At 33.9% G+C, this 17,548-nt stretch overlaps 1 protein-coding gene across 6 annotated transcripts in view; it reads right to left on the bottom strand.

Annotated features, from left to right (window-relative positions):
- URI1 (URI1 prefoldin like chaperone) overlaps positions 1–17,548 on the bottom strand; it is a 71,452-nt gene that overhangs the window by 15,517 nt on the left and 38,387 nt on the right. For all 6 annotated transcript variants that reach the window (XM_079117642.1, XM_079117647.1, XM_079117643.1 and 3 more), the window contains one exon: positions 16,519–16,654. In XM_079117642.1, the coding sequence (XP_078973768.1) occupies positions 16,519–16,654 (136 nt within the window). The remainder of the gene's footprint in view (positions 1–16,518; positions 16,655–17,548) is intronic.

Below are 17,548 nucleotides of genomic sequence, written 5' to 3'. Positions count from 1 at the left end.
CAATTAAATTTTGGAAACTGAACAGGTGATAACTTTTTACAACAGAAAAAAAATGAAGCCCAATTGTAGCGAGGAAAAGCTGCAGCAAGTGAATTTGGGTTATTTTAGGTTAAACCTGAAAAGGTTACTCATTTGGAAATATTTTTGAGAGAAGGGTACACTAAAAACAAAGATCTGGATGAAAATTTGAAAGCAATCGTTTTTCCAAAACCCAAACCATATAAAGCACAGCCAAATGAGTTCCTCTTTTTTGCCTAAACAGAAGATTTACAATCTAGGGTGGTGTGCAGGAACAGTAATAGAGGAGTGAAAGCACCTGAAACACCAAGTAATTTGAAGCAGGAGGTAAATAGAAGTGTCTTAGCAAAAACAAGGGGACTAATTCCAGGGAATATAATCTAATTTAAGACTCCTAGCCTGTTCCTAGAATATGAGATTAGAAGATTCTCTTGTAGGATGATTAACCCCAAACGTGGCAATATTTGAAGATTCCTCAGTGAGAACAATCAGCTTGCCACTTAAATCTCTGAAGCAGATCAGTCAAAAGTCTTGCTTATGCACACAGAACTTAACCTTGATTACCCTGATTAGCCAAGAATCACCAAACAATTGAAAAAAATTCAACTTAAAGCCAGAGACATGAGAGAGAAGGGGGGGGGGGGGGAGAAAGAAGAAAAAATGGGTAGAGAAGGGAATAAAAGAAGAAAGGAGGTACATGGAAAATGCATAAAGAAAGCAATAGAAAAAACATGTCCTTTTAAAAAAATACTGCATCCATGAAACAAGAACAGTATGTTATAACAAAGGAACATTGAAAGAACAAAAAAGGAGCTTCTGGGAATTAAAGTATGTACAGAACTGATTTTAAAAAATGAAATAAATGCTTTTTAAAAAATCAAGTAGAAGAAATCACTTCAAAAACTATAACAAACAGATGAACTACAGGAAAAGAAATAGTATTAAAAATTTCCAAGAATGGAAGGACATGAATATCCACACTGAAAGGACTCACCAAACACCAGGAAAATAAATTTTAAAACACATGTAATATGTTTTTCAGGTCATAAGAATTAAAGACCAATAAGAAATCTAAAGCTCCCAAAGAGAAAAAACAAATTATAAACACAAAGGTAAGAGTGGCATTTCAGGTTACAGGAAATAAAGACCACAAAGAAAGAGTGGCATTAAATTTTTCTCATAGCAACATTAAAGAAAGTAATGGGATAATATATTCAAATTCTCAAGAAAAATTTGTTTAAAACCTAAAATTCTTCAGTCTAGTAACAGCAAGTAGGAATAGAAGAGATATTTCAGACATATCCATTTTTTAAAAATAGACCTCCCATGTACCTTCCTAGAGTTACTAAAGAGTATAGTCCCAAAATAGACCCCAGAAAAATAACCCTCCTTTGTTTAAGATAGAAGCCAGTCTAAATTGAAGCAAGACTATGAAAAGACTCCAGTAATGGGAGCTTTAAAAAGAAAGAAATCATTTGAAGAATTAGTGACTGATACACAGAACACTATGCCACAATCAATAAAAGCAGTCACTATCAAACATAAGCTTGTATAAAAATGTAATGGAATTTTATCAAAGCATGAACAATTATATAACAAAATTGTGATTCAATAATATTAAAAACACTAGGGAAACAGGAACAGAGAGAATGTGCAAAAATGCTAAATGGTCCTCTTAACCTGTAGTTTGGCAGCAAATAAATAATAGGCAAAATGGAAAAAACTATAAAGAAAATAAGATATGTAAATTACTTGGAAATACAGATAAAACAGCAGAGTAAAAGAATAGCCAGAGTAAAAGAACATACAAAATAAAATTAACTGTGAGGAATGGAAACTGGGAGCCAAGAGAACTGAAGCAGGATTCTGATATTTTTTCATTGTAAGTCTTAAGATGGTATACGATGTTTTAAAGTTATAGTTTTCCTTCATTATTTAAGGGGAAACGGTTCCAGGAACGCCCCGTCATGGATACTGAAATCCACAGATGCCGAAGCCCACTATATACAAAATGGCACAGTATTTGCATACAACCAAAGTACATTCTCCTAATGACTAAATTATTTCTAATTACTTACAATACCTAACACAACTTAAAGGCAATGTAAATAGTTGTTATACACTATTGTTTAGGAAATAATGATAAGAAAAAAATGTACATGTTCAACATTTCTTCTTGAATATTTTCAATTCACAGTAGTTTAATCTGTGAATGTGGAATCTGCAGGTACAAAGGGCCAACTATATATCTATTACATAGATAAATCTAAAATCATGAATTTATATTTTGTAACAAAGTATCAATGCTCTTGATATATGCCTTAGTGAAGACACTCAAGAAGACACAATGCTTAAGGACAGGCTAAATCTTAAGACACATACTAAGATATACTTTAATCAGAGTGATGAAGGACAAAACCAAACAGGAAATTTTGAAAGCAGCAAGAGACTCACCATACATAAGCAATCCTCAATAACATTATGAATGGATTCTTCAAAAGAAACTTTCTCAGCAGAAAGTTGTGGGATAATATATTTAAAGTGCCAAGGTGGGGGAAGGGGACTATCAATTAAGAATTCTATATCCAGCAAAACTGTCCTTCAAAAAATAAAGAGAGAAATCAGGACATTCTTAGATAAACAAAACCTGAAGGAGTTCTTCATCACCCAATCTGTCATCTGAGAATACTAAACAGAGTTCTTCTAGTTGATATGAAAAGACAACAGACAGTACCTCAAAGCTGTAGGAAGATACAGAAAAGGCAAACAGAGAAAAATAAAAACAGGTATGGTTGTAAAATTCTCTTTTTCTTTTCTACTTGATTAAAAAAAAAGCACAAAAGTTACTATAAAACCTTTGTTAATGAGCACACAACATATAAAGATATTATTCGTGATATAAATAGGATGAAGGAGGTACAGAGGAATAGTTTTTGCCTTATGGAAATTAAGTTGACATAATTCAAAGTTGACATTTTTGTATCTTTAGAATGTTATAATGTAATCTCTGTGGTAACAACCATGAAAATATCAACAAAAGTTAACAAAAGAAGTATGAATGGTATCAAATTGTTTCAATATATAATATTAAACAAAGAAGAGTAAAAAAGTTAACCAGAGGCAAAAAAAAAAAAAAAAAAAAAAAAAAATTCCTATAAAACACACAGAAAAAAAATAACCAAACAGAAATGCAAGCTCTTTCCCATTAGTAATCACTATACACAGAAATGGGCTAAACTTCCTAATCAGAAGTATGGATTTTTTTTAAAGGGATTCAACTACATACTATCTACCTGAGATTTACTTATAGACCTAAGATCACAATCAGGTTTAAAGTGAAAGGATGGAAAATAAACTCCAGGCAAATAGTAACCAAAAGAGAACTGGAATAGCAATGATAAAAATAAACCCATACAGACTTTAGGTAGAAAAATTAAAAATAAAAGCTACAAGACACAAAGGATATTTTATATTAAAATTTATTGGAGCCCACAAGTCCCCCACACCAATGTCAATCGCCATCACTGAGCCCACCCACCCCTCCACCAAGGTTAGACTCCGGTACTGAGCCCACCTCCCACAGCAGACAGACCAGCTCTGAGCCCCCCAGCCCGCTCCCACACCAAGGATAGAGGCCGGCAGCTGAGCCAGCCTGCCTGCCCCCCCTACTGCTGAGGGACACTGCATCTGCCTCCAGGCTGACTCAGCACACCCTGTGGGGCTCCCCAGCTTCTTTGGAAGTTGGTGCAGGCATTCTGAATCATTCCTGAGGGCGTGGTCATCATCACTGGAAGGGTAGCTCCCTTCCTGAGACACCTGCAGGAGACTGGAGGTTCTTTGATAGGTACCTCTATATACTCAGATCCTATACCCTTCCCCATCCTCTTATTCACAACTAGAAAAACTGTAAAGAGTAATCAAACTGATCCTGTTTATTTTAATAATGTTAAAGTCTTTATAGGGGCTATCTGGTTCAGGGCTATATTTTCTCTGTATTGGATGCTACTGGTGTCGATCTCCCCTTCAAAGGAGAGGTAGTGGAAAACTGCAGGGTCATAATAAGCCTGCAAAGGGGGGAACTTCAGTATCTCTGATCTTCACTGCTAGAGGGGAATATATAGAAACAACATGAAAAAACAGGGGAAGAAAGTGTCCCTTTCTTTGTGATAGAATCAAATGACAGGATGGCAGTAGAAATGACAGAAAAAGAGCTTAGAATCTGCATAATTAAAATGATCTGTGAAGCAAAAGATGAGATAAGAGAGCAAATGCAGGCAATGCATGACCATTCCAGTAAACAATTGAAAGAGCAAATGCAGGAAGCAAAAGAACACTTCAATAAAGACATAGAGATTCTGGAAAAAAAAAAAAAAAAACTTGAAATGAAAGAAATGATAAACCAAATCAAAAACTCAATAGAAAGCATCACCAACAGAATAGACCTCATGGAAGACAGAATCTCAGACAATGAAGACAAAATATTTAATCTTGAACGTAAAGTTGAACAAATTGAGAAATGTTAAGTAGTCATGAACGGAACCTCTAAGAAATATGGGATATCATGAAAAGACCAAATTTAAGAATTACTGGGATTGAGGAAGGCACAGATATACAAACCAAAGGCATGAACAACCTGTTCAATGAAATGATATCAGATTTCCCACAACATGAAAAATGAAATGGAAAATCAAATACAAGAGGCTTACAGAACACCAGGTACACAAAATTATAATAGATCCACACCAAAACACATTATAATGAAAATACCTCACATAAAAAATAAAGATAGGATTTTAAAGGCTATGAGAGAAAAGCGTCAGATTACATATAAGGGAAAACAAATATGGATATCAGCAGATTTCTCAGCCTAGACTCTAAAAGCAAGAAGGGCCTGGAACAATATATTTCAAGCTCTGAAGGAACACGATGCCAACCAAGAATCCTATACCCAGCAAAACTAACCTTCAGATTTGACAATGAAATAAAATCTTTCCATGATAAACAAAAGTTAAAACAATTTACAAATAGAAAGCCTGCCCTACAAAACATTCTCAGCAAAATATTTTGAGGAGGAAGTGAAAAGCAACAACACAAGCCAGCAACCAGAGGAACTACCGTAAAGGAAAAGCCAATCAAAGGAGAAACCAAGTCAACTAAAACACCAAAAATAAGCCAAAAAGATCAGAAATAAAAATCATATCACAATAATAATCCTGAATGTCAATGGCCTAAAACTCAATAATCAAAAGACATAGACTTTTTTTGGCAGATTGAATTAAAAAGAAGAACCCAACAATATGCTGCCTTCAAGAGACTCATCTCAGAGAAAACAACATCCACAGACTAAAGGTGAAAGGATGGGGGAAAACATACCATGCACATGGACCCAGTAAAAAAGCAGGGGTCTCCAGCCTCATATTAGATAAAGTAGACTTCAAACCTAAGTTAGTAAGAAGGGATAAAGAAGGACATTTCATACTGCTGAAGGGAAGCATAAAACAGCAAGATATAACAATTTTAAATATTTATGCCCCAAACAATGGAGCATCTGTGTGTATCAAACAAACCCTTCTGAATTTCAAGAATCAAATAGACCAAAACACATTAATAGTGGGGGACTTTAACACACTGCTCTCACCACTAGATAGACCCTCCAAAAAAAATTGAATGAAGAAACTACAGAACTAAATAATACAATCAATGATAAAGACTTAATGGATATTTACAGAGTATTTCATTCCTCATTGAGTGAATATACTTTCTTCTCAGTAGCTCATGGATCCTTCTCCAAAATAAACCATATGCTATGCCACAAACAAGTCACTAGTAAACACAAAAAAACAGATCCTACCCTGTATCCTATCAGAACATAATGGAATGCAATTAGAAATGAACGATAAAATAACAAAAACTACTCATACACCTGGAGACTAAATAATATGCTATTGAACGATGCAATGATAACAGGAGAAATCAAGGAAGAAATAAAAAAATTTTTAGAGGTAAATGACAACAATGACACAACATATCAAAATCTCTGAGACACTCTGAAAGTATACTAAGAAGAAAGTTCATTGCACTGAGCTCATACATTAAAAAACTAAAGTCAACAACTAGATGACCTAACAATGCATCTCAAAGCCCTAGAAAAAGAGGAACAGAGCAACACCAAAACTAGTAGAATACAGGAAATAATTAAAATCAGAGCTGAAATCAATGAAATTGAAACAAGAGAAACAATTCAAAAAATTGACAAAACAAAAAGTCACTTTGAAAAAGTAAACAAAATTGATAAACCCCTAGCCACACAAATGAAGAGAGAGAAAAAAACTCAAATTACTAGAATTCGTGATGAAATAGGAAAGATCATGACAGATACCATTGAAACACATAATTAGAAGTTACTTTGAAAATCTATACTCCAACAAAATAGAAAATATTGAAGACATTCACAAATTTTTAGAGACATATGATCCTCCCAAACTGAATCAGGAAGATGTACACAATCTAATCAGATCAATTTCAAGCACTGAAATAGAAGCCATCCATCAAAAGCCTACCAACCAAGAAAAGCCTAAGACCAGATGGATTCTCAGTCGAATTCTACAAGACCTTTAAAGAAGAACTGATACCAATACTCCTCAAAGTATTCCAGGAAACAGAAAAGGAGGGAACCCTTCCAAATTCATTCTATAAGGCAAGTATCACTCTGATACCAAAACCAGACACAGACACATCAAGGAAAGAAAACTTTAGACCAATATCCCTGATGAACACAGATGCAAAAATCCTTAACAAAAAACTGGCAAATCGCATAAAAAATATATTAAAAAGATAGTGCACCATGATCAAGTGGGGTACATCCCACGGAGGCAAGGTTGGTTCAACATCCAGAAATCAATAAATGTAATTCATCATATCAACAGATTTAAAGTTAAGAATCACATTATTATTTCAATAGATGCTGAGAAAGCATTTAATAAAATACAGCACCCCTTCATGCTTAAAACACTACAAAAAATAGGAATAGTAGGAACATACCTCAACATTGTAAAGGCTATCTATGCTAAGTCCATGGTCAACATCATTCTTAATGGAGAAAAACTGAAAGTGTTCCCTCTATAAACTGGAAGAAGACAGGGATGCCCTCTTTCAGCACTTCTATTCAACATTGTTCTTGAAACACCTGCCAGGGCAATTAGACAGACCAAGGAAATTAAAGGGATACAAATAGGAAAATAGAACTCAAGCTGTCACTATTTGCTAATGACATGATCCCATATTTAGAAGATCCAAAAAACTTCACTAGAAAACTTCTAGAACTAATAAATGAATTCAGCAAAGTAGGATATAAAATCAATGTGTAAATCTAATGCATTTCTATTCATAAGTGATGAATCCTCTGAAAGAGAAATTAGAAAAACCACTCCATTCACAGTAGCCTCAAAAAAAAAAAAATAAAATAAAATACTTGGGAATTAATCTAACAAAAGAGGTGAAAGACCTCTACAATGAGAACTACAGAACATTAGAGAAAGAAATTGAAGAAAACCTTCTAAGATGGAAAGATCTCCCATGTTCTTGGATTGGCAGAATTAACATTGTCAAATGGCCATTCTACCAAAGGTGCTATACAGATTCAATGCAATTCCAATTAAAATCCCAATGACATTCCTCATAGAAATAGAGAAAGCAATCATGAACTTCATCTGGAAGTAGAAAAAGTGAAACAGGAGGTATCACAATACCAGACATTAAACTATACTACAGAGCAATAGTAACAAAAACAGCATGGTATTGTCACCAAAATAGACAGGCAGTCCAATGGTATAGAACAGAAGACACAGAGACAAAACCACCTAAATACAGTCACCTCATACTACACAAAAAGAGTCGAAAACATACAATGGAGAAAAGATAGCCTGTTCAACAAATGGTGCTGGCAATACTGGAAATCCATATGCAGTAAAATGAAATTAAACCTCTATCTCTCACCCTGCACAAAACACAACTCGAAATGGATCAAAGACATAGGAGTCAGACCAGAGACCCTGTACCTAATAGAAGACAAAGTAGGTCCAAATCTTCATCATGTTGGCTTAGGATCAGACTTCCTCAACAAGACTCCCAAAGCACAAGAAATCAAAGCAAGAACCAATAAATGGGATGGACTCAAACTAAAAAGCTTTTCCTCAGCAAAGGATACAATCAAGAATGTGACGAGAGAGCCTACAGAGTGGGAGAAAATCTTTTCCACATGCACTTCAGATAGAGCACTTATCTCCAAAATTTATTAAGAACTTACAAATCTTTACACCAAAAATACAAAGAACCCAATCAATAAATGGGCCAAGGAACTGCACAGACACTTTACAGAAGACACACAGGCAATTAATAAATATATGAAAAAGTGTTCGACATCTCTAGTAATTAGAGAAATGAAAACTAAAACAACTCTAAGATTTCATCTTACTCCAATTAGAATGGCTATTATCAAGAACACAATAACAGATGTTGGCATGGATGCGGGGGAAAAGGCACACTTTTACATTGCTGGTGGAGTTGCAATTGGTGCAGCCACTCTGAAAAGCAGTATGGAGAATCCTCAGAAAACTTGGAATGGACCCATCTTTTGATGCAGTTATCCCACTCCTCGGTTTATAAAATCAGCAAAGTACAGTAACACAGCCACATCAATGTTTATAGCAGCTCAGTTCACAATAGCTAGATTGTGGAACCAACCTAGATGCCCTTCAACAGATGAATGGATAAAGAAACTCTGGTATATATACACAATGGAATACTATTCAGCCATAAAGAATAATAATATTATGGCATTTGCAAATAAATGGATGGAATTGGAGAATATCATGCTAAGAGAAATAAGCCAAGCCCAAAAAACCAAAGGTCAAATGTTTTCCCTGATAAGTGGCGAATGATATATAATGGGGGTGGGGAGTGCGAGAATAAAGGGGGAACTTTGGATTATGTAAAGGGAAATGAGAGGGAGGGGGTATGAAAAATGGTGGAGTGAGACAGACATCATTACCCTATGTACCCGTATGACCGCACGAATGGTACGAATCTACATCGTGTACAACCACTGAAATGAAATGATGTACCCCATTTGTATATAATGAATCAAAATGCAATCTATAAAAAATTAAAAGATAAATAAAAAAATTTTTTTTAAATTATGATATTTACTTTCCCTAACAGGCATATCTCTTTAACTTAAACATTTCATATTTTCTATTTGTTTTTGTATCCCTAGATTCTGAGGTCACAATTTTTCTATATGCCATAAATACACTCAGCAAATATCTTCTACAGAAAAAAAAGTTATCAATCTATCAAGAAGATATCACAATTACAGACATACACTCAAAGCCCCAGATGCATAAAGCAAAAACTTACAGAATTAAAGAGACAGATTTTAATAATAGCTGCAAAACTTCTCACTTAAGAAAAAAAAAAAAAAAAAGGATGGAATAAACAAAAAAACAGAGCAACAAAGAAATAAAAGATATATAGACCACCCAACTACAGGAGAATACACATCTTCTAAAGGAAACATGGACTAGTCTCCAGTAAGACCAGATCATACATCACAAATAAGTTTCAAAAAACTGAATGAGAGCTGGGTGGCACAGGCCTGTAATCCCAGTGGCTTGGAAGGCTGAGGCAGGAGGATCACAAGTTCAAAGCCAGCCTCAGCAACCTAGTGAGGTCCTAAGCAACTTAGCAAGATCCTGTCTCTAAAATAAAAAATAAAAAGCCCTGTGGATGTGGCTTGGTGGTTAAGCACCCCTGGGTTCAATGCCTGGTACCAATGAAACAAAATAAAACTTAACTGAACTAGAGTGAAAACACACATGGAGCATATTTTCCAATCAAAATGGAATTAAAATAAAAATTAACAGGGATAAAACTGAAAAATTCACAAATATATGGAAATTTAATTTATGTGTCAAGGAAGAAATCATGAAGGAATTAAAAAATTCCTTTAGATTAAAAAATAAAAACCCATCATACCAAAACTTACAGAATGCACTACATCAATGCTAACAGTGAAGTTTTTAGATACAAATGCCTATGTTAAAAAAAAAGATTTCACACCAGTAATCTCTCTGTACACTTTAAGAATCTCAAAAAAAGAAAAGCAAACCGAACTCACAAGTTAACAGAGAAGAAGAGAAAAAAAGATTAGAGGAAGATAAAGGAAACAGAGAACAGAAAGACAAGAGAGAGAAAAATCAATGAAAACAAAAGTTGGTTCTTTGTAAAGACCAATAAAATGGACAAATCTTTACCTAGATTGTCTAAGAAAAAAGAAAGACCAAACTACTAAAATCACAAAGGTGGGGACAATACAACTTATTTTACAGAAGATAATTATAAAGAAATTCTAGGAACAAGTGGATGCCAAGAAATTGGATAACTAGATAAAATGGCCAAATTCCCAGAAAAACAATGACTACCAAAATTTATTCAAAAATAAACTGAAAATCCAAACACACCTAATACCCAACAAGAAAAATGCAAAGAAACGAATGGCTTCAGAGTTCAATTCTACCAAACATTGAGAATTAACACCAGTTCTTCTAAAACATCAAATAGGAAGGAACAAATTCTATGAGGCCAAAGCTACTAGAAGAAAACTACAAGCAAATATCTCTTATGAATATAAATGAAAACATCCTCAACAAAATATTAGCAAACTAAATACAGCATCATATACACTATGACCAAGACTGATCCCTTTCCCCTCCAGGAATGCAAAGATGGTTCCATATATAAAAATAAATCAATGTAATATTGCACATTAATAAAGGAGAAAAAACACAACATTATCTCAACTGAAATCAGAAAAGGCCTTTGACAAAAGTCAACACAATATCATGATTTAAAAAAAAATAAACTGTAGATTAAAAAAATAAATAAAAACCTAACACTGAAATTTACAGTCTGTAATGAATCAATGCTAACAGTGACATTTACAGATACAAATGCCCACATTAAAAAAATAAAGATCTCAAACCAGTATTAGCATTTGGATCTGGAGTATTCTTCAAAGTCTTATTAAAAACTTGCCCACCAGCCTGTGACACTGAAAGGAAACATTAGGATGTGTAACCTAGTGGAAGTAAGTTACATCACTGGGGATATGCCCTGGAAGGCATTCCCTACCCCTTTCCTCTCCTTCTCTTTTTGTTTCCCAGCCACCAAGAGAGCAGCAGCTTTGCTCCACCATGCACTTCCCACCAGGATTGTTTTGCCTCACCAAAGGGCAAAACAAAAAGGATGGGGCCAAGCAACTACAAACTGAAACTTCTGAAACTATGAGAACTTTTTCTTCATAAGTTGATTTTCTCAGGTATTTTGTCACAGTGACAGAAAGTCAACAGAAAGGAAAGTCCTCAATAAGGTAAAAGTCAGACATGAAAAACCCAGCTGACATCATACACAAGGGGAATTTAATAGATATTAAATACTAAAATACTCATAATAGCATTATTCACAATAACCAAAAGAAAAAAATGTGTCCATCGATGTACAAATAGATAAGCAAAATGTGGTGAAATCTGTGAAATATTTTTCAACCTTAAAAAGGACAGTGATTTGTTGCACATTACAATATGGATGAACCTTGAAAATCTGCTAAGTGAAAACACTCCAGACACAAATGGACAACTATTATATGATTCCACTTATATGAGGTATCTAGAATAGCCAAATTCATAAAATGGAATGGTGGTTATCAGAAGCTGGGGGTAGGGGGAGTTATTTAATGGGTACAGAGTTTTACTGTGACATGATGAAAGAGTTCTGGAGATGGATAGTGTTTATAGCTGACCAACAATGTTAATGTACTTAATGCCACTGGATTATATACTTAAAAATGCTTTAAATGGTAAACTGTATGTTGTGTATGTTTTACTACACTGGAAGGGAAGGGAAGGAAGAAGGAAATAAGTTAGTGGGGTACTATATTAAGGTATCAATTTCAAAATGTTTGACAGACATTAGGTGGGCAAAGATATAGTCACTCTGTTCAGACTTGTACTACCCATGTTAAAACATACATCCTTTTCAGGCCAGCAATTCAATCCTAATTGGTTATGCTAGAGATATAGATAAACAAGTATAAAATGATATATACACCTTTACATGCACACACATACAGGATATTCATTGCGTCACTGCTATTAACTATAAAAAAACTGAAAGAAATTTAAAAGCCTACCATAGTAAGGAACTGACTAATTAAAATATGGTACAATATAATACAATGCTATGAACTAAAAAAATGAGACAATAAGCTAAAAAAATAATGTACCACCATTGAGTAGATGTAGGTGGGCGGTAATGCATAAATTTACAACTAATAACATACTGATAACAGCGATGCCTCCAAGGAGGCTAATTGAATGGTAAAGGACACGGAGAAGGAAGGATACTTATATTTCAATAAATAGCCTATAAATTTCATATCACATCCATATGTAAACACTAAAAACTTCCATTAAGAAAACAAAACAGGGGGGCGAGAATGGAGGAAGAAGGGACTGTATAGAGGGAAAAGAGGGGTGGGGGGAAGGAAAAAATAACAGAATGAATCAAACACTATTACCCTATGTAAATGTATGATTACACAAATGGAATGCCTTTACTTCATGTACAGAGAAACAATATATATCCCATTTGCGTACAATAAACATAAATTAGAAAAAAAGAAAACAAAAAAGCCTGCCAGGTATGGTGACATGCCTGAAATCCCAGTGACTCAGGAGGCTGAGGCAGGAGAATCACAAATTCAAGGCCAGCCTCAGCAACTTAGCAAGGCCCTAAGCAACTTAACAAGACCCTATATCAAAAATAAAAAATAAGAAAGGCTGGGGATGGCTCAGTGGTAAGGTATCCCTTGGTTCCATCCCCAGTACTAGGGGCGGGGTAGGGGGGCATCCTATAAATGCTCTCATAAATAAACTTTCTTCTACATCACTTTTCTCAAGGGGGTGGGGGGAGTGATTTGGTGCCTAAAAGTTCTTATCACTTACTTCCTTTGGAATTCTGTTTTTAAAAATGTCCCACTACACTAGAATTTTCCTAAGAGTACTCTGTGAGATAATAAACAGTTCATTAGAAAAAATTCTCAAAATCAAGTAGTTTGGGAATCATAATTTTAAAATATTAATGGGATATTGGTGGGGGAGACAGTACTAAGATAGAACCCATGGGCTCTTTACCCATCATTTACATCCCCAAACTCTACCCTCATTTTTTGTTTGGTTTTATTTTTTGAGATGGTCTCGCTAAGTTTCTGAAGCTGGTCTTGAACTTGTGACCCTCTTGCCTTAGCCTTCCAAGTCACTGGAATTATAGGGATGTACCACCATGCACAAATGGAATGGATGGATGGAAATATATGTATATGTACATAACACACACACACACACACACACACACACACACACACATATATATATATATATATAAAAATTTTCAGGACTTCTAGGACATTCAATATGCAAATGTGCATTTGACTTTCTAGTACAAGGAAAGCAATGTGCAGTAATCTACAAACTTGATTGTGTTATCAACACTGCCTTTAGGTTACTATTCATTCCCCTCAACCTTGACATCAAATCAGCTGCCAAGTCCTATCAGGTTCTGAAATCTTCTTGCTTCTGATCTTGTCTTCTCTGAGAATACAGTCATTACCCTAACTCATGGCTCTTATCCGTTCATGCTCTCCTTTCCACTAAAAAAATAAAAATATCCAAAATATATTAATACCTAACTTATAACATTAAAAATAGCTTTCAAAATTCTTGTTTTGGCAACGACACAGCAATGAAGTATTAAAAGAGGGCAGGACAAAAAGAAACAAAAGAACAAAAACAGAACAAAAAAGAAAAAGAAAATGCTAAACCTAAGTCCAAACATTGAAAACTACACTAAATATAAATGGTTAAAACATATACCAATTTAATTATCAGAATGAATTAAAAAGGAAAGATCCATATCATAAAAAACTTACTTTAATTACTAAATAGTCAACAAAATAGTAAAAGGGATGGGAAAATATATATACCATGCATACTTGTGTATGTACTTAAGAAAAGCTTCAAAATGCATGATGTAAAAACTGATAAAAATGAAGGGTGAAATGGCCATAATTACAATCACATGAAGATTTCACTTTTCTCTCACTATTATCAATAGAAAAAGTAAATAGAAAATTCTCTCAATATTATCAATAGAAAAAAGTGAGCAAAAAATCTATAAAGATGCAGAAGAACTGAAGAACACCATCAACCAAATGCATATATCTACTCAGTAACAGCAAAATACACATTCCTCTCAAGATAGGCCATATCCTGGATCATAAAACAAATTTTAATTTGACCTTTCAGTTTCAGTTATCCATTGTCAAATTTAATGGAAAACTCCAGAAATAAACAACGTAAAATTTTGTAATTTGTATGGTGTTCTGAGAGCCCGTGTCACCCAGGGCATGAATCACCCCTTTGTTCATGCTGTATAACCTTACCCACTCATTTGTCAGTTAGTAGCCTGCTTGGTTATCAGATCAAATGTCACAGTATGGCTGCAGTGCCTGTGTTCAAGTAATCCTTATTTTACTTAATAATGGCCCTAAAACGAAAGTGCAGTAATACTGGCAATTTGGAAATGCCAAGGAAACATCATAAAGTGATTCCTTTGAGTAAAAAGGTGAAAGTTGTCAACTTAAATAAGAGGAAAAATAAAATAGTGTCCTTTAGTTCCCAATATCTAATTCGTAAAATTGTGGAGAAAAAACAACCCACATGAAATTACAAAAGTTACAGCCACAGTGCATGGTAAGTGCTTAGTTAAGAGAGAAAAGGCATAATTTCAGGCTTCTACTGAGAGTCTTGGATTATATCCCTCATGGATAAAGGAAATTATATATCTTTTCTTAATAAATGTTAAGTACAAAAGCATACCTGAACATTTTCTTGTTATTATAAAATTACATAAAACTGAATAAAACGACTTAGCATTCCTTTGTCAAATTAATTCTCAGGCATATAAATATGTATTCTGAAAATTATTTCAGATAAATATTGATACCTAACGTCATCATGTTTGGGCAATTCCAAAAATCACATTTAACTATTGGAAAGTGATTTACTTTTTAAAAATATTTCTCTACTCAAGAAGCTCTACTCCATTGTATTAAAAGTCTGTCAACATTTTAAGTCTTATCTGATTCTAAAAGTTCTTAGCTGAAATGTGAAAATCAAAGTGAACAAACTTTAATAGGCTATGAACTTACTTCCTATCGGCAGAGCTGCTCCAGTAAATAAAGACTTGTCTACTAAGAAAGGTCTCTAAAAAAGAAATAAGTCCACTGTCTTTTCTCTAATATACATGACTTATTTTAATGTAGCAGAGTCGAAAGATTTATCATTGACAGAAATTATATGTAGGACTAACAATGAGATTCTGATTAGTGTCACAAAAGATCAAAATATATATCAATTATAAACTTATACAAGTTGATTTGCAATTATAGTCTCTAAATATAGTTCACAGAATTTGACAGACTAAATGAGTTCTCTAACTAGTTCCCACTCATGTATAAGTGAAACAATTTCAGCTTTAGAAAACTCAGCTGTTTTCTATCTAGTATGACCTCATTTATACAGAAGGATCCTCACAAAATTTATTTTCAAACACATTTAACTACAAGGTCGAAAAGCAGGTAGGGGTGAAATCACACCATCAATTTAAATATGCTATTATAGAAATAAGAACACAGATTTAGAAACTAAATAAACCTAATTTTAAAATACAATGAAGCTAGAATCCAAGCTAACTCATCCAATTAAAAAATGTGGGTATTTATCCATCAACAAATAATATCATAGATAAACAAAACTAAGGCTGCTTTAATATAATGAGGAAGGGAACTCAAGCCAATTGAAAAGGATAAGGGTGAGGTGATAGTTCTTTTCCACACCTAGTCTCTTCTATAAGATGAAAATATGATTTCTTCCAAAACAAAAAGCATTTTTAAGAATTGTCAACTTGTATCAATAGGTTTTCTTGTAGTTCACTAAGCAAAAAGTAAATTACTTCTGTGTAGCAAAGTATTTAAAAGCAAAAGTAAATCTACAAAACCAACTGAAACAAACCAACTATAAAGTACAAAATGCCCTCAGTTCTTATGCCTTCCCAACTTTTATCTACAAAACCAGCTGCACTGACTTTCATAATTGGTAATTTCTGTAAACATGCCATTGTGGGTGATAATTCCAATCCAGACTGTTCCATTCCCAGCTCATTCTCAAATGTTGGTTCAACTCAAACTACCTGCAATTCAACAAAATCACAAATAGTTTGAACTGGTAAGTCATAGAAGGTATTTGGGGTCACAGTCCATCAGCTTGGCAATCTGTGAACCAATACATATATAGCAAAGAAACAACATTTACAAGGGGTACCTACGTTCTTTCCGGTGTTCAACTAAACCTACAGCCTGCTTTGCTGAGCATTTTGCAAACCAGTTGTCCCCAAGTAAAACAGTGACTTCATTAGTATGAACAAGTTTTCCTGGCATGAAGGCAAAGGGGCCAAATGGTACCTATTGTTTAAAAAAAGAAAAGAAAAAGGCAAAAAAATTAAAGCACTAAAAAATACACTTTATGAAACACAGCATTAAAAGTCCTCAGTATTACTGAGCTCTCTTTTTAACTATATACCAGGAGAAATAAAATGTCAACTTTATAGAAAGTTAACACTATATTAAAACTTCACCAGGAAAATCGATAGAAAATTATTTTAAGCTAATAATAAATGTTAAAACAGGAAATCTGTACTATATTTACACATTACTCTTTAGACACAACTCAGAAAAAGTATCATCTCGGAGCATTTATACTCTTCATTAATTCTTAAATCTACATGAAACTACTAAATATTATCAATGAAGAATACTCTTGGTTTAAAAAAACTGAAAACTATTTCTAACAGATCAGTCATTTTTGCAAAGCGGAAAAAAAATTAGCTTTAATGAATCTACCTAGCTATAATACAAAATATTTGGGCTAGTGTAACAAAAACTCTCAGAGAAACAGAGTACTTATGCAGTAAAAGACTCTAATCCAGGGCTCACAACAGGTTACTATGTCAGTACAAAAATCATTAAAACAAAAATTAGCACCTTTTTATGTAAAAAAATCAATGTTCTAGGATTTAATTCTGTGAATTACCAAGTATTACAGCCTATGCCTGTGCTGGCTAACAGGAAATGACTAAGTGCCATATACCTGTTGTAATTCCAGTTTTTTACATAGTAAGTTTTCACACCAAATATGTCAAATTCTGTGCTAATATTTATGTCACTATAATGAACTACACACACACATATGAAAAAAGCACCAACTATTATTTCATTATAATGTTATAAAGTATAACAAAACCTTCCTTGCTATGAGAGTTACCTCTGATACAGTCCATCAATCTGGCAATTTGTGAA

Source organism: Sciurus vulgaris, assembly GCF_902686455.1.
Source record: "Sciurus vulgaris genome assembly, chromosome: 17".
Lineage (NCBI taxonomy): Eukaryota > Metazoa > Chordata > Mammalia > Rodentia > Sciuridae > Sciurus > Sciurus vulgaris.
The sequence above is the reverse complement of the archived record's forward strand: the minus strand, read 5'-3'. Positions and strand labels throughout refer to the sequence as shown.